The sequence below is a fragment of the Pelodiscus sinensis genome, chromosome 31 (genome assembly GCF_049634645.1).
Source record: "Pelodiscus sinensis isolate JC-2024 chromosome 31, ASM4963464v1, whole genome shotgun sequence".
Taxonomy (NCBI): Eukaryota; Metazoa; Chordata; order Testudines; family Trionychidae; genus Pelodiscus; species Pelodiscus sinensis.
In genome coordinates this window covers 7,680,104-7,702,371 of record NC_134741.1, presented here as the reverse complement: position 1 = coordinate 7,702,371, position 22,268 = coordinate 7,680,104, and the positions used below count along the sequence as shown (strand labels likewise).

Here is a 22,268-nt window from a genome sequence, read left to right as displayed (position 1 = left end):
GGCCTGCTGGTTCACGCTCCTTCCCCTCACACCCAGAGTCCACTCCACTTGAGTCTGGAAGGGGAAGGCTCGTCCATCCCAGATTTTTTTCAGTGACAGTGTCTCTCCTGCAAGCACTGGTGTCATATTTTACAATTCCTACAGTTAGAGATAAAATGGTTTGTGACCCCACAACAGCCAAATTAGTTACAATACTCCACATTCCATTCTCACAACTGATCCTCCATCAGACCCATAGCACTGGCTGAACTGGATTTACATAGCCACAGCCCGGATTCCTTTCCCAGCCCAGCATGAGCTGTATTTACAAATCAACAGTTGAGTATCTCACGGGGCTACACAACTGAAGGAGTGTCCCCACACCTAGGTTTCTCTCCCATTTCAGCTGGCTGTATTGGAAGCAGTGGTTGAGACCCTGTTTACTTCTATAGTGTAGACATACCCTGAGTGAGTGGGGGTGATACAGGGGGAGCAGCTCAAACAGGCCAAAGGGTTGGCCAGGAGCAGGACATGAGCCCTGCAAGGCAGCAGTGACATCATAAGCGCCTTGTGCAGCACCTCAGCTCATTGGTTAGGAGGCAGTGACCTCACAGAGGGTCCATGACAACAGCCAAGTGGGACAGGGGCAATCTGAGAATACACACTACAGGGTGTTTGAGCTGATCCCCATGAAAATCTGTGAGGGAGCCCTTGGCTGTGGGACCCACTTGTGCCTGTTGTTCAGGGTTAAATAAGATCTCCCCCAGGAGGTTGCCTGTTCCCTTCCTACCTTGCATTGGCTGGGAATCAAATCAAGCCAGGGGCAGCAAACGCCAGGAACCGTCATGATCTGGGCCACAGATAAAGACCCTCTTGGAGCTGTGGTCCAAGGAGAAGTCTCTGCAGGCCCTGCAGTCCATGCGGAGGAATGTGGACATTTATGGCCGAATGGACAATGGTCTAGCAAAGAAAGGCCACCTCCCTCCTACCCCCGCATCCTAGACCAAGTCAGAGCCAAGGTCAAGGAATTGCGGCGGGGGATGTGAGGGAAGCTCACTGTGAAATCAGACCAGAGACAGACACTGTCAGTAAACACTCATATTGGAAACACTCCTGTGGATGCTGGGCCCACCAGAGCCATGTGCCGCTGCCATCTGCCTGCTCCATGGACATCTTCCCATTGCAGAGCGCGCGCCGAGCCAGACTGTGACTAGACAGCCCCTCTCTGGGCATCCAGGGGCTATGTCGACACTGCAGGCTTCTTGCTCAAGAATGGCCGTTCTTGCGCAAAAACTTGAGGAGCATCTACACTGCACACGCGTTCTTGAGCAACTAAATTTACAGCAAAACGTAGGAAAAGAGGGCTTCTTGGGCAAGAGTTATTCCTCTCCCCATGAGGAATAAACCCTCTTGTGCAACAGCTCTTGCACAAGAAGGTAGTATGAATGGGCAACAGGGTTTATTTGTGCAAGAAATCCCTATGGCTAAAATGGCCATCAGAGCTTTCTTGCACAAGAGAGTGTGCACACTGCCACGGACATTCTTGCGCAAAAGCACATGGCACTGTGGACGTGCTCTTGCACAAGACATTTTGCGCAAGAACTCTTGCACAAAACAGTTCTTCTGTAAGAAGCCTGAGGGGTAGATGTAGCCAAGGGGTGTTTGGGTTTGTTAAGAGCACTGAGCTTTTTACAACAGCCCAGGGAACATTGTGAAAAGCCAAAACCTTCCAGCCCTGGGTGTTCCTAACCAGCCAGCAAGTGCTACAAAGGTTTCTGGTAGTGCTGGCTTTGGGTAGGTTGAAGCAAGTTCCTGCAACTCAGATGAGGTGGCTGAGTGGTTAAGGCAATGGACTGCTAATCCGTTGTGCTCTGCACGCATGGGTTCAAATCCCATCCTCATTGGGATCCTGTAACCCTCCCTCTTGCTTCTCCCAGATCTCTCTTCAGTTCAGTGCCAGCCCCTCCTGCAACCCTGCCTGCCCCAGCCCCTCCCACTGAAGCCTGGGGAAAGGAGATTCCAGGCAGCCAGGCCATGGGGGTCTCTGAGATGCCCCAGCCCTGCAGCCTGTCCCACCTGGCTGTTGCCATGGCCCCTCTGTGAGGTCACTGCCTCCCAACCAATGAGCTGAGGTGCTGCACAAGGTGCTTGTGATGTCACTGCTGCCTGGCAGGCTCATGTCCTGCCCCTGGTCAGCCCCTTGGCCTGTGTGAGCTGCTCCCCTTCCCCCTGTCACTCAGGGCTGGTTCTGCGACTCACACAGGGAACATCAGAGGCTGCTCAGGGAGCCACATTGCTAGGCCAGGGACCCTCCTGTGGGGCTGTGAGTGTTGCTGTCCCTGCTGTACAGACACGGCCATAGAGTCTCAGGAGGCTGCAGCAGTGGGAGACACTTCCCTGGTTTCAAGAGGGAGAGGAGAGGTCAAGACCCATGACTCGGAGCCAGCTACTGATACCCATGGAAAGCTGATTTTCAGAGGGGTGTGATCAGCCCTTCCTGTGTATCGGCTTCTTCTAAGGGGCTTAATCAGGAGCTAAAAGCTGAAGAAGGGACATTTAGAAGGGTGAATTTCTGTCTCTGGGAGTCTTTTTTGTGTACCCCAGTGGCCTAATAGACAAGGCACTGGCCTCCTAAGCCAGGGATTGTGGGTTCAAGTCCCACTTGGGGTGACAGTTTGTTCTCAGTGACAAAGAATTTACTTTCCTCTACTCTGTGAGACAATTGGCAAGGATTCTCTACAGAAACTGACAAGCCAATGCTGGTGTTAGGTGCAGATCTGAGTGCTAAAAGCCCACACATCAGAATGAAACAGCAAATTTGGCCCTAGAAGGCCCAGGAGTGACAGACAGCAGGAGGTGGCTGTAGCAGAGCAGGGTCTGTCTGGAGACAAAGCGGAGCCTAAGGATGAGAAGGCCCATGAGAGCCAGAGACTCTAGAGCAGTGGGGGGTTAGTTACTTGGTTTACCTGGTGGGGTTTGGGGGGTGGAGAAGCTGGGAAGCTCTGTGAGTGGATAAGGTCCCTGGCTGAGCTGTGCCCCCTGCCGTGTGTGTGTGTGTGTGTGACTCAAACTGCCCCTTTTGTGTGTCTGTTGCGCTTCCAGCGTCTTTCCTCAGGCACGTTCATCCTGCAAAGACCCCACCAGGGATCTTGTATCTTCCTTTGTGCCACTCAGCCGCAGACACAGCAGAAGGGTTTTCCTGCAGCCACCGGCCCCAGCCCCTCTCTCCAGGGAACTGCAGCCCCTCGGACCAGGCAGCTGCTCCCAGTATTCAGGAGGCAGCAGGCTGAGAAGAAACCGTCTGACACAGTGCTGCCAGGGAGGGGCCTCACTGCTAGTCGCTGAAGCAAAATGCAGGACTATGTAGCACTTTAAAGACTAACAAGATGGTTTATTAGGTGATGAGCTTTCGTGGGCCAGACCCACTTCCTCAGATCAAATAGGGGAAGAAAATAGTCACAACCATATATACCAAAGGATACAATTTAAAAAAATGAACACATATGAAAAGGACAAATCACATTGCAGAACAGGAGGGGGATTCGGGGGGGGGGGGGGAGGAAGGAAGGTAAGTGTCTGTGAATTAATGATATTAGAGGTGGGGAAAGTTAGATGTCTGTGAGCTAATGATATTAGAGGTGATAATTGGGGAAGCTATCTTGGTAATGGGTAAGATAGTTTGGGTCTTTGTTCATTCCCTCCCGGAGAGTGTCGAATTTTAACATGAATGACAGTTCAGAGGATTCCCTTTCAAGTGCAGATGTAAAAGGTCTTTGTAGCAGAATGCAGGTGGTTAAGTCATTGAGAGAGTGTTCTTTCTGGTTGAAATAGCAAGAAACTGTTTTTTCTTTGTGATCTTGTCTGATATCTGTTTTGTGGGCATTAATCCTTTGGCGAAGTGTCTGAGACATCTGTCCAATGTACATAGCAGACGGACACTTTCGGCACACGATAGCATAAATTATATTTCTGGATGCGCAGGAATATGTGTTCTTGATCTTATAACTCACTTGGTTAGGTCCAATAATGGTATCAGCAGAATGAATATGTGGACAAACCTGGCAACAGGGTTTGTTGCAAGGGAAGGTACCAGGGTTGGTATTAGTGTGGTATGTCCTGTGGTTGTTGGTAAGAATCATCTTGAGGTTAGGTGGTTGTCTATAGGAGACTATAGGTCTGTCTCCCAGAGCCTCTTGGAGTATGGTATCATGTTCCAGTATAGGCTGTAGTTTATTGATAATGTGTTGGACACGTTTAAGTTGGGGGCTGTAGGTGATGACAAGTGGTGTTCTATTGTTGCTTTTCTTGGGTCTGTCTTGAAGTAGATGGTTCCTAGGTCTGGCTCTTCAATTTGCATTTTTATTTCTCCGGGTGGGTAGTTGAGGTTTATAAATGCTTGGTAGAGATCCTGAAGCTTCTGGTCTCTAATCTCACTTAGAAAGCACTGTGGCTTAGCTGGCTAAAGCACCTACCTCATAAACAAGAGATCCTGGGTTCAAGTCCCAGTGGTGCCTTGCTGTAACCTTGCTCACATTTACTTATGCTCTTCTGGGACACAGAAGAGGCCTCCCCTGGCCACCCATGGAACTGCTGGTTCAGGAAAAGGCTGACTGGGGAGGAGCATTGGGAAGAAGGAAACCACAAGCCTGGAGCGGGTACAGAGGCTGCTGTAACTGGCAGTGGCAAGGCAGGGCTCCTGCTGCAATTGCTGGGACAGGAGAGCAAACACCACACTCCCTTGAGGGGGTCAGGGCCTAGAGAGCCTGAGAGTTGGGCAGAAGGAAGCTGCAAGCCCCGCAGGTGAGAAGCGCAGTAGAACAGTTTAGAGGTGGGTCTGAGTAGGGCACCGTGGCTTAGCTGGTTAAAGCACTTGCTTAATAAAAGGCAGCTCCTGGGTTCAGTAACTGCTGGTGCCTTGTTGCAGCTTTTGCTCCCATTTACTTATGCCCCTTCTGGGACACAGAAGAGGCCTGTCCTGACCACCAATGGCACCTGCTCCAGGCTTGTGGTTTCCTCTTTCCCAAGGCCCCTCCCCAATCAGCCTTTTCCTGAACCAGCAGTTCCATAGGTGGCCAGGGGAGCCCTCTTCTGTGTCCCAGAAGGACCTGGGAAAATGTGAGCAAAGGAAGCAACAAGGCACCACTGGGAGTTGAAGCCAGGATCTCCTGTTTACTAAACAGGGGCTTTAGCCAGCTAAGCCATGGCACTCCCCTCACCTCATGCTGGGACTGTGGAGTTGCCTTTGAGGTTCTGCCGGGTTGTGGAGGGAGAAATGGAGCAAACTTTGATTATCTGGCTTGTAAACCCCTTGGCCTCAGGGTTTAGGTTGGAGTCTCCCACTCCCAGGAAGTGGCTGGCACTTTGCTTTGTCTTTGCCTGTGGGCTTGTCTGTCTGCAGCCTGGGAACCTCCTGGCTCCTCAGACCACGGGTCTGGATGGAGCGTTACAGACGTCGGAATAATGGAATTGCTGTGTAGACGCTCCCATTGTTATTGCAGAGTAATGGCCGCTATTCCCAAGTAACACTGCTGTGTAGATGCAGCCTCAGAGAAATGCTGAGGAAGGGCTCCTACAACGTCAGGGGAGATGGGGAAATGAGGTCACCTCTCTAAATATAAAACAGAGGATGTGCCAGGAGTGGGATTGGAACCCACAGCTCCATTTGGAGACCAAAACACCCAACAAACAGAAAGACAAGCCCTTGAGTGTGGCACCTTAGAGCACTCGGCCATCCTGACACCCATACAAACACCTCAAATGCAGTTTTCTTACATGTGTGAGTTGCTCGGGGAGGCGGCAGGAGCACCTCTCTTTCCCCACCGAACAGGCACTCTACAGCACAGCTGGGTTTATCCCCACTCACCCTTGTGGGGTGTTTTGCAGGGAGCTGACAAGAAGCGGAAGAGGGGAAACCGCTGGCCGGCAGAACTGAGGCTTGGGATTCTCCTGTGCCAGGGAGTCTGTGTCAGTGCCTGGGGATCCTGAGCTGGGTGGCTTCTGGGCTTGTTGGCTCCATACCAGGGGTGTCTCTTCTGCAGGGCGATGCTTGTTCCTGGGGCTAACGCTTATCCCTGCGACACACTTTGTGCAGGGACCGTTGGTCTTTGTGCCGCAGTACGTGTCTGGGACGTGGGAGTGAGGAACTTGCCTCAAATAGACACGTATCCACCTCCCGCAGTGCTCTGCTTGAGACCCTGGAGCCCTGGCTTTGACTGGTGCCTGGCACGTGGGGAATTAGATCTAGGGGGAGATTTCTAGAGTCCCACAACAGCTGCTGCTCACGTGCAGATGTGCACATCTGTCTGGGGTTACTGGGCACCCGGCCTGCTTCCTGTCCCTGCCAACCTGGGCAAAGCGGCATCTCTGACTCAGGGGTTCCTCTCCTCAGTGCACTGCAGAGAAAGCCCTTGTGTGTTAAAGGGCCTCAGGGAGCCCAGAGCAGAGGGAGCTGACATTAGCTCTGGAGGGCAGGGGTGAGTGTGGCAGTGACATCACAAGGGCCTTTCACAGCCCCTCAGCTTATTGGCTAAAGGAGGTTGGGAGGTGATGACCTCACAGAGAGTCCATGACAATGGCCAGGTGGGACAGGCTGCAGGGCAGAGGAAACCTCAGAGACTTTGCTGCAGGGAGACTCAGAGCCCCCCATGACTTTGCTGCAGGGAGTCTCCTTCTGGAGATCTGCCCTTGGGGCCAGAGCGAGAATGAGGGTCACAAGCACGAGTGTGAGGAGGAGCCTCCTTGGAGCCTTCTCCTTTCCCTTGACTAGCTGACCTAGAAGACAGACGTTCCTGTGGAGAAGGGAAGAGCCTCCAAGAGGGGCCATGTTCCTACTGCAGGGGATTTAGCTCAAGTGGTAGAGCGCTTGCTTAGCATGCGAGAGGCAGTGGGATCGATACCCACATTCTCCACTGATGGGAAAAATCCCTCTTACAAGGAACTTTTGCAGCACCTCAGCTCATTGCGGGTGGGCAGGAAGCTGGGGGCAGAGCTGGGCTCTAACTCACTAGGGTGCGTCCCATAGCTCAGAATAAGCGATGCAATTGGGTAGCTTATTTCAAGTCAATTTTGAAATAGCTTATTTCGTAATTTGGCGCTGGCTACACAGCACTTAGTTCCAAATAAATCACAATTCCGATCCCTCACTCCTCACGCCTCGTGCCATGAGCTTTGCAGGGACGTCGGAACAGCGAGCCCGTTATGGTTTGAAACAAGGGCCTTCCTCTTAAGATGTGTCTATGTGATATGAGCATCACGTCCTAAACCTCCGAGCTAGCCGGCCCACAGGTATCAGTCTCACAAATGGCCCTTTCAGAAAGAAGCCTTAGACAGCCGCAGGGACGTTATAGCGGCGAGGAGTCCTGTGGCACCTTATAGACTAACTGAAGTGTAGGAGCATAAGCTTTCGTGGGCAAAGACCCGCTTCGTCCGATGCATATAGTGGAAATATCCAGAGGCAGGTATAAATATGCAGGCCAGGATCAGGCTGGAGATGACGAGGTGGATCCAATCAAGGAGGATGAGGCCCACTTCTAGTAGCTGATCTGGAGATGCGAATTCCAAGAGAGGAGATGCTGCTTTTCTAGTTAGCGAGCCATTCACAGTCTTTGTTTGATCCAGAGTTGATTGTGTCAAACTTGAAGATGAAGTGTAGCTCAGCAGTTTCTCTTTGAATTCTGGTCCTGAAGTTTTTTTGCTGCAGGGACCTTACGGGCTCTGGAACAAGGTAGGTGAGGTAGCAGACTCTTTCATGGGTAGGGGAATTAGCTCAAGTGGTAGAGTGCTCGCTTAGCATGCGGGAGGCAGTGGGATCGATGCCCACATTCTCCAACTGTAGCTTTGTTCTCATCTCTTATTTTCACTGTCAGGGGCTCAGTGGCCCCCTTCCTCTTCCTACCTGCTCTCCCAAAAGAGGCAGACCTGGCTCCCATTTCTTTGCCACCAGCAATTGCCATGCTGCAAAGCAGAGTATGGCAATACCAGGCTCTGTGGTACAATGGAAAACGTGTTGGACTTTTAAGCTGCAGTGATTCAGGTGAGCCCAGATAATCATTCAAAGGTTGTGGGTTCAAGTCCCTCAAGTGTCACTTTAGCTGCTTTCTCATTTCCAGGATGCAGCTTTTACAGACCAGAGAATCCTTAGGGTGAAACTGGGGTAGGTTTGAGTCCAGACAGTTCCCAGCAGACCCCAGTGAGGATGGAGGAAAGGGCTGGTTCTTGGGGTTGGGTTTGGGGGTTGTTCTGAAAGGCTGCAGGTGCCGTTAGATCATTTTGTCTCTCCCTGTCTCCTACTAGTGCTGAGCAACACTCAGTCTATGTCTACACTGCACTGTTCTTCTGCAAAAAGCTACGCAAATTTCAAAACTTTCTAGCACCCTGCTCTGCACCTTGTGAACACTCCACCTCTTGTTCTCATGGAAGCAACTCACCCGAGCTGCCAGCTCCTCATTTCCTCACCAGCCCCTTGAGATTTGTAGCTCAAAGCTGGAGCTGCTGTGGAAGGAGGTGAAGCTACAGAAGCTGACAGGGACAATCAGTGGGCAGAGGGTTATTTTTTCTTCTCCCTGGGCTGATGTGGCTAGAACTGAGAAGAAGAAAATCCTCTTCCCTTCTCCTCAGAAGATGGAAATTGCAGTTGGTTCTCTCTCTTGTTCTACTAAAGCTGGACCCCAGGACTAGACTTTTTTGTTCTAAAACCCTGGTGAAAGCTGAAGGTGAATTGTTTGCAAACTGAGAATGTGAGTTAAAGGGCTTCACCCAACAAGGGGCTTGAACCCTTCCCACAGACACAGCAGGCCAGGGGGTTGTGCACCTGCAGTGGCCCCTTCCTACTTGGCTTCCTACAAAGCTGGGGTGAAAAATTGCTAGACCCACCCCCCCCCCAGCCCTCCGAGGCTAAGCCATGGCAGAGGTAGCAGGATTCACTCCCATCTTCTCCTGCCTGGGCCCTGGTGCTGAGGGGCTGGCCCCTTTCCTGCTGCCCCAGCTCTTATTCCCACAATGCATTTTGTGCAGGGGCCATTGTTATTTGTGCCAAGGTGCGTGGCTGGGAGCCAGGACTCAGGACCCTTCCCCCAATCCCCTCTCTGACCCGCTCACACTGTCTGGATGCCTCCAGCACAGGCTGAGCTCAGGGGCCAGGCGGGTGACCTGCCCTGCAGCTGTGATGGCATCAGGCCCTTCCCGCCCCCCTGCTCAGTCTGGAGATGGAGCTCCAGTGGCCTCAGACACCCAGCAAGAGGAACAAAACTCTCTTTGTTGAACCTCAAGGAATGGAAGCCAAAGCACCTGAACCTTGTAACAACCAGCTGAGTCCCAGCAGGTCCCACTGAGATTTGAACTCAGATTGCAGGATTCAGAGCCCTGAGTGCTGCCCCTTACACCATGGGACCTTTGGTGTGAAAGTGCAGTGGGCACCTCTGACTCTCAGCTCTCAGGCTGGCCTCTGCTCTCCTGGCTCCCTCCAGCTGCTTCATCTCCCAGGACTTTCTGTCCTGCCCCAGCTCTGCTGCTTTCAGGGCAAATCCCTTGTTAGGACCAGTCACACTCTGGGGTCAGTGAGGGTCCCTCCCACCTGAGATGTGAGTCACACAAAAGCCTCGTTTCCTGCTCCGTTCCCAATGCTGGATGCAAACACATGGTTGCTATGGGGGTGTAACAAGTGCCCCCTTAAAAAGCTCATCAATTGAAATGAAACTTTTACATCTCCAGATGTGTCACACTTTGGGTTTCTATTGACCAGGGATTCTTCAAATGACCACAAACCCCTCACGTGCTCTAGTGCCAATGCACATAAACCAGACAAACCCGTCCCTCAGCTGGAACCAATTCAAACCGGCTCTGTGTGTGTGTCTGGTTTCTGTTTCCATCCATTCGACAAGGGTGTGATCTGATCTGGATGCCCATTGGCTCGTCCTTACTCTCCTTTGGCCGTGTCCTGCAGAAGAACAAGGACCACGTCCAGCTGGGGATGAATGGCCACAATCGATCTTACAGCGTTTGATTTAGCAAGTCCAGCTAAGACTCACTAAATCAAACCCAGAGGCCACCCCCACCAGCTTCCAGCACTTCTGCTCTTTGCCCCCTTTGGCTTCCTGCTGTGAGGACATGGCCAACTCCAGCTACGTAGGGATGGATGGCAGAGAGAGCAGACACGTTGGCCAGGCACCACTGGGGGCTGCCTCCCTCACCTCCCCCATACCCAGCAGCTGCTTGGCCAGCTTAGCCATGGGGCTGCTCTCTGGGACTTCTCTCCCAGCTCCTCCACCTGTTGCCATTGCCCATCCCAAGGGAGGGGGGACGAGAGTCACTCTCCACGGTTGCAGGAGCTGCAGAGGTTGCACTTGCAGGGTCTCTGGGCACTGACACCCCCAGGGAATCACAAGGGCACTTGGCGCTGGCTCTTCTGTCCCAGCAATTGCAGTCAGAGCCCTGCCTTGCCAGTGCCAGGCACAGCAGCCTCTCAGGGTTTAGGTTGGAGTCCCCAGGTGGGGGCCCGGCCTCCTTCAGTTTGGTCCCTTCCTGAGGCCACAAAACTGACAACAGAGAATTCCTTTGCCCTGCAGCAATCGCTGGTGGCCAAAGGGTTAGCAACCGAATATTTGCCCAAGTTTAAGTGGAGCAGCAGAAGTCACTGCTAAGTGTGTTTCTGTGGTGTAGGGGTTATCATATTTGCCTAACAAGAAAAGGTCCTTGGTTCAAAGCCAGGCAAAAACAGAAGGTCTTTTCTTATTGAGGTTCCTCTGGGTGCCCACAAGGCAGTTCCAGGGCTTGCCTCCTGGTGCAGGGCTGGGTGGCCTGTGTGCTGGCTTTCAGGAGCATGTGGGAGAGCTAAACAGGTTAGGTTGAGATGGGTGGAGGAAGGGTTGGGGCTGAGACTTCTCAGCGGTGCCTTGCCTGGGACCAGCTATTGCAGTCAGAGCCCTGCCTTGCCAGTGCCAGTCACAGCAGCCTCTGCACCAGCTCCAGGCTTGTGGTTTCCTTCTTCCCAACACTCCTCCCCAATCAGCCTTTTCCTGAACCAGCAGTTCCATGGGTGGCCAGGGGAGGCCTCTTCTGTGTCCCAGGAGGACCAAGGAAAATGTGAGCTGCCACCACACATGAAGCCCTCGCTGCTGCCGGAGCCACTCCCTGTGCTCAGCGGCCGGCTGCTAGCATGTGCAGGCTGGGATACTGTGTGCAGCCAGCCTGCACATGCAGGATATGATGTAGTGCGTTGTGAGCAGAATGGCATGGCCCCATTCCCGCCTCCCTTCCCGGGCTGACCCAGTGGCCGAAAGGGGCTGCGGCTGCTGCTGACAGGGAAGAAGCTGGGAGGCAAGGTGCTGGCAGCAAGCGATTCCGGCTGCCTCTTTGCCCTGGGTCTCAGTGCACCATGTCGACTGCCAGCCACCTTGACCAAACCTCAGACCAGCTGGACTAGCCAGCCCACATCACAGTGAGTCACTAGTGGCCCCATCAGAGAAGAGCCATTGGCAGCTGCAGAGAGTCTCTGCAGCTGGCTGAGGTACCTTTCTTGAAAGGACCACTGGTGACCTGTATTTTCATAGGGCCAACTAGCTCAGTTGGTTAGAGCGTGGTGCTAATAACACCAAGGTCATGGGTTCAAGCCCTATGCTGGTCACAGGGCTGTTTGGTTTGTCGACCTACGCTGATTTTGCCTCCTGCTATGGACAGGGAAGACCAAGGAAATGGGGGTTCAGGGCCTGTGAGCTCCCCCCATTGAGGAATAAGGCAGTCTGCTCTTAGGATCCATGTTAGCAGAGGCCATGCCATGCTGTATCTCTGAGAAGCAATAAACCTTTCTACTCTACTGGCTGGCTGTGTGTAACATTTGGCTGTGGATGGGGGTGCAGGGTTGGGGGCTCCCCGACATGCCATCTGGAACTTTCTGATCCAAAACATTTGTGATCTGGCAGGACCAAGGATCTTCCAGGAGGAGAGTGTCTTGGTGCTATGCCAGGGGAAGGGGGTGTGCACAGCTGGGCTGCACGGTGCAGGGGAAAAGCTGGGAAGCTTAGCACGGGGTGCTTGGGAGCTGGTGCATGGCTCAGCTGGGCTGCGGGGGGAAGCAGCTCCAGAGCTGGCACATGGTCAGCTGGACGGCTGGAGGTGGGAGCCCAGGGGGCGGAGGGAGGAGCTGGCAGCAGAAGGGCTGGAAATTACCTCCCCTGGGCCAGAAAAATCCCTCAGCTGGAACTAGACAGGTCCCGAGGGTGCCAGAGCAAGGAGGCCCAACCTGTTCCTAGGTGTCCTGTGCTACTGGTGGTGCATGGCCACACGGGGGTTGGTGCACACTGCATCATTCTGCACGTGGACAAACAATGAGGGACCACTGGTCCTGGGGCTGCTTCAACATCTTCACTAATGAGCTGGGATGGGGATGGGTTTGCAGCTGACACTGAGCTGGGAGGGTAGATACGCTGGGGGGCAGGGACTGGGCCCAGAGTGACCTGGAGAGATTAGAGGATTGGTTCACAAGAAATCTGCTGATGTTCAACAAGAACAAGTGCAGAGTCCTGCCCTTGGGACGGAAGAATCCCGAGCATTGGTACAGGCAGGGGAGCGACTGGTTAAGTAGCAGTTCTGCAGAAAAGGCCCTGGGGATTCCAGTGGATGAGAAGCTGGAGCTGAGTCAACAGGGCGCCCTTGTCGCCAAGAGGGCTAACGGCATATTAAGGTACAATAGGCGGAGCATTGTCAGGCGATACAGAGAAGTGATTATTCCCCTTTAGTCAGCTCTGGTGAGGCCTCTCTTCCAGCTCTGTGAGGCTATGATTCTAGGAGGACAGGACAGGGGAACAGGACACCAGTGGGGCAGGGGGCAAAAAACATCATTTTGTGGACAAAAGAAATGAAGCCGGGGTGGGGAGCACACTATGGTTTTTGAAGAGCATCTTGGCAGCCCCGGTCCTGAGAAAGACGTTCTAATGGAGCAGGTTAGACTGACATTTAATTTGAATGTGGCTCATGTGTAAAAACCCTTGCAAAATACAAAATACTGCTGTGTTTTGGCTGTGCAACATTTACAAGCCAACACACAGCTAAACATCAACAACCGAGGGTGTGTCTACACTGCAATGCTATTTTGAAATGACTAGCGCAATTCCAAAATCACTTTGTTCGTGTCTATGCAGCAGACCATTATTTCAAAATAGTGTTGAAATCCTGTCAAGCTGGAGGATTTCTTACCCCGACTCCTGTAACCCTCATTGTACGCGGAGGAAGGGAAGTCAGAGGAAGAGGGCTCTATATCGAAGTAAGTGCAATGTAGACACTCCCTATTTTTATACAAGCTATTTCGAAAGAGGATATGCAATTGATGTAGCTCAAATTGCATCGTGATTTTGAGTTCAGCCCTGGAGTGTAGATGCCCCCTTTGGATAAATTGGCTACCGTCCATTCAATAGGTTATAAGGAAATAAATCGGTCTATCTCAACTATGGGAAAGGAGAAACTTACTAGGGGTTGACAACCAGCATGAAGGGCAACCTATCGTATGGCTGGAGGGTCGATTCACAACATGAAATTATATGGAAAGGCCTCGTTTGTGGTGTCACTTCTCCAAGTTTCTGTTTTACTTCTGTGCATAGCACTGCGGGACCCTCTGTACTAATACTTGCCCCGGTCTTTCAGAACACTCTGTCTACGATGAATGAGGTGACAGATCGTAACGGCGATGGCCCGAATAGGAGTCTGCTGCTCTCCACAACACCCCAGTAAAAAGACCAGACTTCAACACCACAGTGGGAAAGGATTGTTCTATAGCTGGGTATAAGGCGGTGTCCTATGCACGGTTCCCTGTAATCCCATTCTCTGCCCGCCAGAACACTTACTATAGGCTCCAGGGAGGTGGGGACCATGTGCCCTCCTGCCTCCCCATGGCACAGCCCCACCTCCCCGTGGTGATGGGTGGGGGCTTGGCTCCCGTGGGGCTGGGCCTGGGCAGCAAGGGGCGGGGTTAGGGCTTTTCCCCAGCCCTACTTTCACCCACGGTGCCTGCTACTGGGGAAGGCAGCTGGCCAGCCCCCACTGAAGAAAGTAGCTGAGAGAGGGAGGAGAGGAGGAGGCAGGAGCCCTCTCCCAGCAGGCTGGCCCTGCACATCCTAGGCCCCAGTCTCACCCTACTGCTCCCTGCAAACCACTTAACCTGTCTCCGTTTGGGGTCAACTGGCCATGGCAGTCAGCTGAATGAAGACAGGCTGGGTTGCTGAGAGCATCCAGTGGCCAGCACTCGAACACAGCACCCTGGTATGATGTGCACCACGCTCAAGCTCGCCATCCCACAGCAAACAGCCCCACCTGTAGCCTTCTCAGAAAGGAGCCTGGGGCAGCTGCAGGGACGTTGTGGGCTCTGGAACAAGGTGAGTGGAGCAGGAGCACTGCTCACAGGTAGAGGAATTAGCTCAAATGGTGGAGGGCTTGCTTAGCATGCAGAAGGCAGGGGAATTGATACCCATGTTCTCCAGTGATGGAGATTCCCCATTTCTCTTTCCCCATAGGGTTAAGGGCTTCCAATAGCCCCTCCCACTTCCTACCTACTCTCCCCAAAAGCCAGCCACGCTGGGGCAGAAAACTACAGGGCCCCAGCCCCACTCTCCCTTCAAGATTTGTGTTTAAAAAACAAAGGTGAATCTGGGTAACTTTCTCCTCGATTTAGACCAACATTCATGCAAGTGGTTTGTTTTTTGTAGCTCTGCACCTCCTGCACCCCTAGGCTGTGTCTACACTGGGCCACTTATTCCGGAAAATCAGCCGCTTTTCTGGAATAAGCTGCTAGCTGTCTACACTGGCCCTTGAATTTCCGGAAAAGCAACGACGCTCTACTGTACAAAATCAGCCGCTATTCCGGAAAAGCTACACTGCTCCCGCTCGGGCATAAGTCCTTATTCCGGAACACTGTTCCGGAAAAGGGCCAGTGTAGACAGCCCAGTAGTCTTTTCCGGAAAAAAGCCCCGATCACGAAAATGACGATCGGGGCTCTTTTCCGGAAAAGCGCGTCTACATTGGCCACAGAAGCTTTTCCGGAAAAAGGGCTTTTCCAGAAAAGCAGCCTGCCAATGTAGACGCTCCTTTTCCGGAAAAACTGAAAACGGAATAGTATTCCGTTTTAAGCAGTTCCGGAAATTCATGCCAATGTAGACACAGCCCTAGAGACTCTGGGACAAAAAAGCACATGGGAAGAACCCAGTTCTTCCTTTCTTTCTTTGAACATTTTATGGTTTTTTCACCTATGAATGTTCAAAGGTGCAGCACAGTATGGGGTGTATGTGCCCTGCTTTCTAGAGAGAGCTGGTCAAGGCAGGAGAACAAGGGAGCAGCTGCATACCTGTGTGGCTGCGCTGGTTATGACACAGGGACATTGTTACTGAACAGTCTGACAATGCCATAACAAATTGGGTTCTGAGAAAGGTTTTGGATTGCTTGAAGTGCCGCAGCTGAACTACACACAATGCTCTGTAAACAAGTCAAACATCGATATTGATGTAAGGGAAGAAAAAGATAAAAAATTCCATTTCTAAAAATAGATTTTTAATACAAAACTGTTGAACTGTAAAGGAAAATGTTCTTGTGCAGACACCTTGTTACAATGACAGGTTTCTAAATTAGTTGTTTTTTCTTTCATATTTGACACTGAGATTTCACAGCAGTAGAAAACTCTGACAGGAGTGAAAGTCCCCTCCCTCCTCATCTCGGGCAGGGGATGGGGCAAGGTGAGAGCAGCAAACCCCACCCGCTGTCTGGCCGCGTTTCGTACCAATTTCAGCCCGGCCAGGTCCCCAGCAGCCATGGCCCCTCCGCAACCCTGCCCTGCAGGTTAGTTTCGCTTTCTGAGGGTAAGGAAGCAGCAGACCTGGGGCAGGGGGGAAAGGCAGCCTGGGTTCTTTCCAGCCAGGGGGTCCCATTCACCACACTGGGCTGGGCTGCCAGGTGTCTGGTTTTCCACTGGAGGCTCCAGTTGCAAAGGGAAAGGGGCAGCGACTGGTTGGCACAAAACATCCAGGTACCTGCAGTAACTGGCTCCCATCAATAGGGGGAGATAACAGCAGCGCTGGGAGGGGCCAGTCGGTGTTGTGGGTCACTGTCAGGGGCAGGGATTCCCTCCGGCCTGGGCCGGCACCGGGCAGATGGTCAGGGGAGCCGCGTTGGTGCCCCCAGCGTTGAGACCAGGACAGAAGAAAGGGCGCAGCGTCCCGGAGAAGGTGCCGGTGAAGGTGAAGAGATGGGACCTGTCAGTCACATTGTAAAACGAGACCTCGCCCGCCTCGTAGTCCAGGAAAATCCCCACTCGGCTGGGCTTGGCGCTCACGGGGAGGGGGGTGGAGGGGGAGGTGCCGGCTTCGTATCCCCCGTCCCTCAGCCACACGGCCCAGTATCCGTTCTTAGGTGATGCTATGACCTTCCCCTTCCTGCTCACAGATTCCCTGCAGACCCCCAAAGTCCACTCAGTCTTGTTCCCCACCCCCACCTCCCAGTAACGTCTCCTGCCCGCAAACCCCTCGACAGCCAGCACATTGATACAATAATCAAATCTCTCTGGGTTGTCGGGCAGATCCTGGCGCGTGTCTCTGTATCTCACACGTTTCCGATCCTCAGACAGGACGAGGTCGGGATGAGCCGTGTCTGGATCCAGCATCACGTCCACTGGGGAGAGAGTCACAAAGTCAGGGCAGGGGGCAGGGGCGGGTCCCTGGGGTCAGCGGGAAATTAACCTGCCCCCCCGTTAATCACTGTGGGTATGTCTACACTACCCTCCTAATTCGAACTAGGAGGGTAATGTAGGCATACCGCACTTGCAAATGAAGCCCGGGATTTGAATTTCCCGGGCTTCATTTGCATGAAGCCGGCCGGCGCTATTTTTAAATGCTGGCAGTTCGAACCCTGTGCTGCGCGGCTACATGCGGCACGGAGTAGCTAGTTCGGATTAGGCTTCCTAATCCGAACTAGCTGTACTCCTCGTGGAATGAGGAGCAAGGCCAGTTACCTGCAAATCTTCGGGCTCGCCTGAGTCCTGGAACAAGCAGAGAAAGAGAAGTGAGAATTCCCACTGCAGGGCCCCCCCTCCCCAGGAGGGGAGCAGGGATGTCTCGGCCCCTCCCGCCACCCCCAGCTCTGCCCCGGCTCCCCACAGAGCAGGGTCCCACCGCCTCTGACTCCCCTTGGCTGCTATGTTCCACGCTCCCCAGCTGGGCTCCCCCCTGCGCTGATCCCCTCGTGCCCACCCAGCCCAGGGGCTGCTCCAGGTGGGGGAACAGGCTCCCAGCAGCTGCCGTGCCTGGTCCTAGGGCAGTGCCCCGGGATCCTCACCTCTCTCCGCAGCCAGCGCCCCTGGAAGGGAAGAGAAAAACCCGTCACTGGGGGCTCACGGCCCAGCTCTGCCCCGCGCTGCCAGAGGGTCCCTGGGGAGCAAGGCCCCGGAACCAGTTTCTCTCAGGTGTTTCCATCCCCAGCCACGCAGCCCCTGGGATTTCACATGCACCAGAACAGGGGAGGTGCCCAACTCCTATGGGCACCAGTGGGAGTTAGGGGCCCAGCTTCTCTGGGGCTTCTGCAACTCCCGCCAGGCACCAGTGTGACTCACTGGGCACCTGCCTAGCTCTGAGCGTCTGGCCCAAGGGGTTCAGACACCGGGCCCAGGTGCGCGGCTGGTGTCAGCCAGGGAGGCTCCACGAATGTCCAGAGAGCTGGGACTCGGGCCCTGAGTCTGTGACAACGTCTCCCACGGCAACCAGCTCCCAGCATCCCCAGAAACCTCCCCCTGCCCCTCGGCCCACGCAGGCTGGGCTGGGGGACTCTCTGCTTGGCAGCAAGAGGGGGCGGCCGCAGGGACAGCAGGGGAGGCACCTGCACTCCCTGGGCCTGTTCTCTGCCATTCGCATCCTGCTGGGATCCTGCCGTTCTGCTCAGAGTAGCTCCCTGCCCCTCTAGGGCTCAGGAACCCGCCAGGCCCCCAGGAGCAGACCCTGGGGTCTCAGCTGGGCCTTTCCACCCCCCTCTCCACACCCCCAGACAGTGAGAGAGGAGCCCCCAGCAGCGCCGCCCCGTACCCAGGAATCCCGTCACGGCCCCCTGGAGACTGTTCTCTCTTGGGAAGTCCCGGATTCTCCGCTCCAGCTCCGGGCACTTGGGCGCTGGATGTGGCAACATCGCTGCCTCGCCTCTGCAGAGACACGAGAGTGTTATTGGTCTCCCTCTTCGCCCTCCCCCCCGCAAGCCAGACAGGGGAGCGGGTGGGGGCTGGGCCACAGGCAGAGCTCACAGGGCCCGGACTGCTGCTGCCCAGGGAGTTTTTCCTGCCAGCACAGCCTGGGGGCCTCTCTCCAGCCAGAGGGAAAACAGCCCAGGCAGCACCAGGCCCAGCCCATGTGCCCCCTAGAACCTGGCTGGGCGGCTCCCAGGGCTGAGAGAGGGGCCCGTTCTCCAGGCCCAGCCGCTCCTCAGGTTCTCTGCTCAGCCCCCAGGGGCCGGGTCACTCGCCATGGGGTGAAGGCTGTGGGATGGGGACACTCCCCCCAAGGTCTGGCCTGGGACACTCGGCTCTTTCCCCAGAGACCCCCTCAAGGGCCAGGTTCCCCATCCCAGAGCTGTGGGGCAGTCCCCTCCCAGGGTGCCTCACACCCCCACAGCGGCAGTGGCCCCAGGGCAGTGGGTACAGAGGAGGCAGGGTTCAGAGGGTGAGGCAGTCCCATGGTCAGGGGCTGGGGCTGGAGTCACTGCCCGGGCTCTGAGCCTGCTCCCAGCATGACGGGGGGTGGGGGCAGATGGAGCCCGGACATACCTGCTCACGGCGCTTCTCACACCCTAGAGGGGAAGGAGACAGAGCAGAGAGTCACTGCCCATGGCCCAGCCCGGCCCCCTGCCCCAGAGGGGTCACGCTGCTCCCCTGCCCCACAGGTCGCTCCCCCAGGTGGCAGACCTACTGAAGGGCTGTGCTAGGGGGAGCCGAGCCCCTTTTACATCAGCTGCTTTGCAGGGGGCCAGGACCACTTTTTCACCAGCCTTCCCAATGGGCCAAACTCCTGCCTCTCTGCAGCCCTGGGGCCCTGGCCCTGCAGCCACACCGGGCCTTGCTCCCTGCGCTGAGTTACCCTGCGAGCCCCCAGTGACTCAGGGGTTCCCCTCTACACTGGGCTCTGCGTGCATCTGACCCCATCTCACCTGCAGCAATTCCAGCGCCGGCTGCCGACACGTCTCCTCCAGCTCCGAGATCAGGGCGCTGAGCCGGGAAATCTCCTCGCCCAGGCGTGTGGCGTGTTCCTCCCTCCTCCTCCCAATCTCCTCGTCCAGCTCCCCCAGCCGGGTCAGCAGGAGGCGCTCTCGCTCCGCCAGGAACTTCCGCAGCCGCTGGCACTCCCAGCCCACCAGCTGCCGCTCCACGTCCGTCTGCCTCTGGGGACGCAGAGCGGGCGGGGCCGGGACGCGGGTGAGCGGGGCCGTGGGAAGTGGCAGGGCCTTGTCCGAGCTGCAGGGAGCGTTTCGCTCTGTGTCTTTCCCAGGCCGGCTGGGTCTGGCCCAGGGCTCGTCCCAGGGCAAAAGTGTCACCGAAAATCACCCCAACCCCAATCACTGCACCAACAGACTGAGGTGCAGCCCAGGCCTTGGGAAATGGAGTCCAAACCAGCCGCTGGCATCCCTGGGGTGTCTGACACTCACACCCGGGGGTCAGCACAGATCTCCCCTCAGCCTGACCCTGCCACAGCTGGGCACATGCAGCAGTTTGACAGGCCTCACCCCTGCCCCCCCATTGGGAGAGAGGCAGAGCCAGAGGCTGCTCCCAGCGACCCTGGGGTGAACTCACTGACCCCAGTGGGAACTAACACCAGCGTCCCCCAGGAGCCTGACACCCCCTCTCCCCGTGCAAAGCGGCTGGGCAGGGCCAGGCACCTACCAGGAGCCTCTCGCTCTCCTTGGCCCAGTCAGATTCCAGGCCCCGGAGCGCGTCTCTCTCCTCCTGCAGACGCTGCAGGCGGCTCAGGATTTGCTCCTGCAAACACAGACAGCGGTGCTTGGGGCTGCTTGGGGCCATTGGCTCATGCCCAGTGAGAACAGCGCCATGGAGCAGTGAGATTGGGGGAGCAGGTCCCCCCCTCCAGCCCACGGTAACTCCCCAGCTGTGCTGCTGGGCCTGGCCCAGCTTCATGTGGCTGGGTCGTGTTCCCAGGCAGGCCCCTGGCTCTACCCAGGGCAGGGCAGACACACGCAGGGGGCTCTGTCACTGCAGAGAAACTGCCCCTGTAACTCCCTGCCCTGCAGAGCCTGGTCCCTACCTTATATTCCTGGGCAGCCTCCTCGATGGGCACTGCCTTGTGTGCGCGGTGCTCCCGGGACTCTCTGCAGATCACGCAGATGGGGGCTTGATCCTCCTGGCAGAAGAGCTTCAGGGTCTCCTGGTGCCTCTTGCACCCTGGCTGCCCCTTGGGCGCTGGCCTCACCGGGAGCCGCAGGCGTTTCACCAGATCCACCAGGTTGCCCAGCTGGTAGTTGGGGTGCAGGTGTCTCTGCAGGATGGTCTCTCTGCACTGGGGGCAGGAGAAGTTGGGGTCTGACTCTCCCCAGTACTGGCTGAGGCAGGCCCGGCAGAAGTTGTGCCCACACTTGATAGACACCGGGTCTGTGAAATACTCCAGGCAGATGGGACAGGTTACCTCATCCTGGAAACTCCCGGCCAGGTCCCCAGCAGCCATGGCCCCTCCGCAACCCTGCCCTGCAGGTTAGTTTCGCTTTCTGAGGGTAAGGAAGCAGTGTAGCCTGTTCAAGCTTTTTTTTTTTTTTTAAAGCAGGTTGTACAACTGAGAGCCAATCACACTCACTGGACTGAAAAGAAAAAAACCCGCCAGAGAAGTCAGAGCCCCAGAAATGCCCCAGACAAGCACCAAGCTACCTAAGAAAACTCCCAGGCAGTTACAGACACACAGAATCTTGCCTGTTTAAAAGGCTCAAGGGGAGCCGTGTTAGTCTGTAACTAAAAGAAACTTAAAAAACGAGTTTTCATGGGGACCGCCCACTGCTCTGTGTTTGTTGTCTGAGGCAGTGGGTTGTGCCATGGAAGCTCATGATACTCTCCAGATTTTTTGCTAGTCTCTCAGATGCTACAGGGCCAGGTGTTTCTTAAGGCACCCAGAAACTGGTGCAGCTCTTGTTTATAGGCGTAGGCAGGAACTGAACGACTGTGTTCCTTACAGTAAGCTGGGACTGGGGAGGGACTCTGTGGTGTCTATGCAAATCGCTTGCTCCTGCTGTGCTTAGGTGTGTTAAATCTCCACCGGATGCAGTGGGGTTTTGCTCAGTGTCATCAAGGGGCCCTGTGGCCATTGTCAGTTACTGAGAGAAAATCCTCTCAGGTTTGGGGGTTTTCCTTGCAGGTTTAATTGCAGCATGGTCCCCTTTCAGGAGAGAAGCTATTGCCCTGAGTCATGCTCCTCATTAGGGGGGCTAAAGGGTGGAAGGATTAACCCTCCCATTTATCCCTCATGTTTTACAATCAAACTCTGTTCCCCTTTGCACCCAATAAAAGTAACATGCTGCTGAGGCATGTGACTCACCCCGTCATTAATAATTGTCAGAGCCTGGACTCATTTGGGGACCAGTGTCCCCAGCTACTAAGTCAGGGCTGGCCACCCCCAACAGGCTGTTTTACTGTCCCAGATGAGGTGGAGAATGGCAGTGCTAAGGGCCACCACCACCCCAGGAGGCTGGTTTCTGTTTCATTGCCCCATTTCCCAGGGCAGGACCCAGAGTGCTTGCCCCAATCCCTCACGTTCCCCTCCCCTCAAGCCCCACAAGCTTAGGACCAATGATCCCAAGAGGGTGGGTGGCTGCCCCAGGCGAACTGTGTCTGTGCCAGTGACAGGACACAACTGGGTCACTGGGGTCCAGGGCCGAGCCACCCCCCCACTGAGACTCAGCCCCACTCTGCCCGTCCCAGCTGCTGTTCCCCCAACTGCCCTGGAGTCTTCTGGCTCCATCCCCCACCCTGCCCCTGTGACTGTCCCCCCCCCCAGGGCGCCCTCCTAGGTCAGAGGCTGGGCCAGGCATGGGGGGGGGGGGATTTGGCTTCCCAGCGATTCACTCCGTTTTGATCCGACTCCCCCCCCCGTTCGCACTTTTCTGTCCAATCCCCCCCCCCGCCTTGCCCGTCCTCAGAGTCGCTCTGTCCCCCCCCTTCTGACACGGGCTGTGACCCGCTTTGGGGGCCCCCACGTCAGACCAAGGGCAGCTGCTGCCTGTTGGGGGGGGCTGCTCCCCCGGCCCCAGAGCCCGCACGTCCCCCCCCCATTACTAAGGGCAGAAAC

General features: G+C 55.3%; 1 protein-coding gene and 4 non-coding genes across 6 annotated transcripts; 4 read left to right on the top strand and 1 right to left on the bottom strand.

The window, feature by feature from the left end:
- Nucleotides 1–1,801: 1,801 nt before the first annotated feature.
- TRNAS-GCU (transfer RNA serine (anticodon GCU)) lies at nucleotides 1,802–1,883 on the top strand. Its single transcript has one exon. It is a non-coding gene; the product is annotated as a tRNA-Ser (tRNA).
- A 693-nt stretch (nucleotides 1,884–2,576) lies between these two features.
- TRNAR-CCU (transfer RNA arginine (anticodon CCU)) lies at nucleotides 2,577–2,649 on the top strand. Its single transcript has one exon. It is a non-coding gene; the product is annotated as a tRNA-Arg (tRNA).
- A 4,165-nt stretch (nucleotides 2,650–6,814) lies between these two features.
- TRNAA-AGC (transfer RNA alanine (anticodon AGC)) lies at nucleotides 6,815–6,887 on the top strand. Its single transcript has one exon. It is a non-coding gene; the product is annotated as a tRNA-Ala (tRNA).
- A 4,638-nt stretch (nucleotides 6,888–11,525) lies between these two features.
- Nucleotides 11,526–11,599, top strand: TRNAI-AAU (transfer RNA isoleucine (anticodon AAU)). The gene has a single exon. It is a non-coding gene; the product is annotated as a tRNA-Ile (tRNA).
- A 3,565-nt stretch (nucleotides 11,600–15,164) lies between these two features.
- LOC102452864 (zinc finger protein RFP-like) lies at nucleotides 15,165–21,906 on the bottom strand. 2 transcript variants are annotated; one of them, XM_075912777.1, is made up of 9 exons: nucleotides 20,622–21,904; nucleotides 20,244–20,495; nucleotides 19,865–19,960; nucleotides 19,135–19,365; nucleotides 18,755–18,777; nucleotides 18,024–18,136; nucleotides 17,284–17,304; nucleotides 16,961–16,987; nucleotides 15,166–16,620 (listed from the first exon to the last, which is right to left on the bottom strand). In XM_075912777.1, the coding sequence occupies exons 1-9, from the start codon at nucleotides 20,658–20,660 to the stop codon at nucleotides 16,061–16,063; spliced, it is 1,362 nt and encodes a 453-aa protein (XP_075768892.1). In that variant the 5' UTR covers nucleotides 20,661–21,904; the 3' UTR covers nucleotides 15,166–16,060. The 2 variants fall into 2 exon arrangements, with proteins under 2 accessions (XP_075768890.1, XP_075768892.1); XM_075912775.1 differs by having other exon boundaries at nucleotides 15,165–16,620; nucleotides 20,244–21,906.
- Between the last annotated feature and the right edge of the window lie 362 nt (nucleotides 21,907–22,268).

Bases quoted from the DNA above. Each gene is read 5' to 3' on its own strand.
- LOC102452864 (XM_075912775.1), bottom strand. From the start codon at position 20,660: ATGGCTGCTGGGGACCTGGCCGGGAGTTTCCAGGATGAGGTAACCTGT. The intron at 18,137-18,754 runs GTATGTCCGGGC...GTGTCTCTGCAG, and splicing joins GTGAGAAGCGCCGTGAGCAG to AGGCGAGGCAGCGATGTTGC. The intron at 16,621-16,960 runs GTAACTGGCCTT...CTCTCTCCCCAG, and splicing joins GCGAGCCCGAAGATTTGCAG to TGGACGTGATGCTGGATCCA.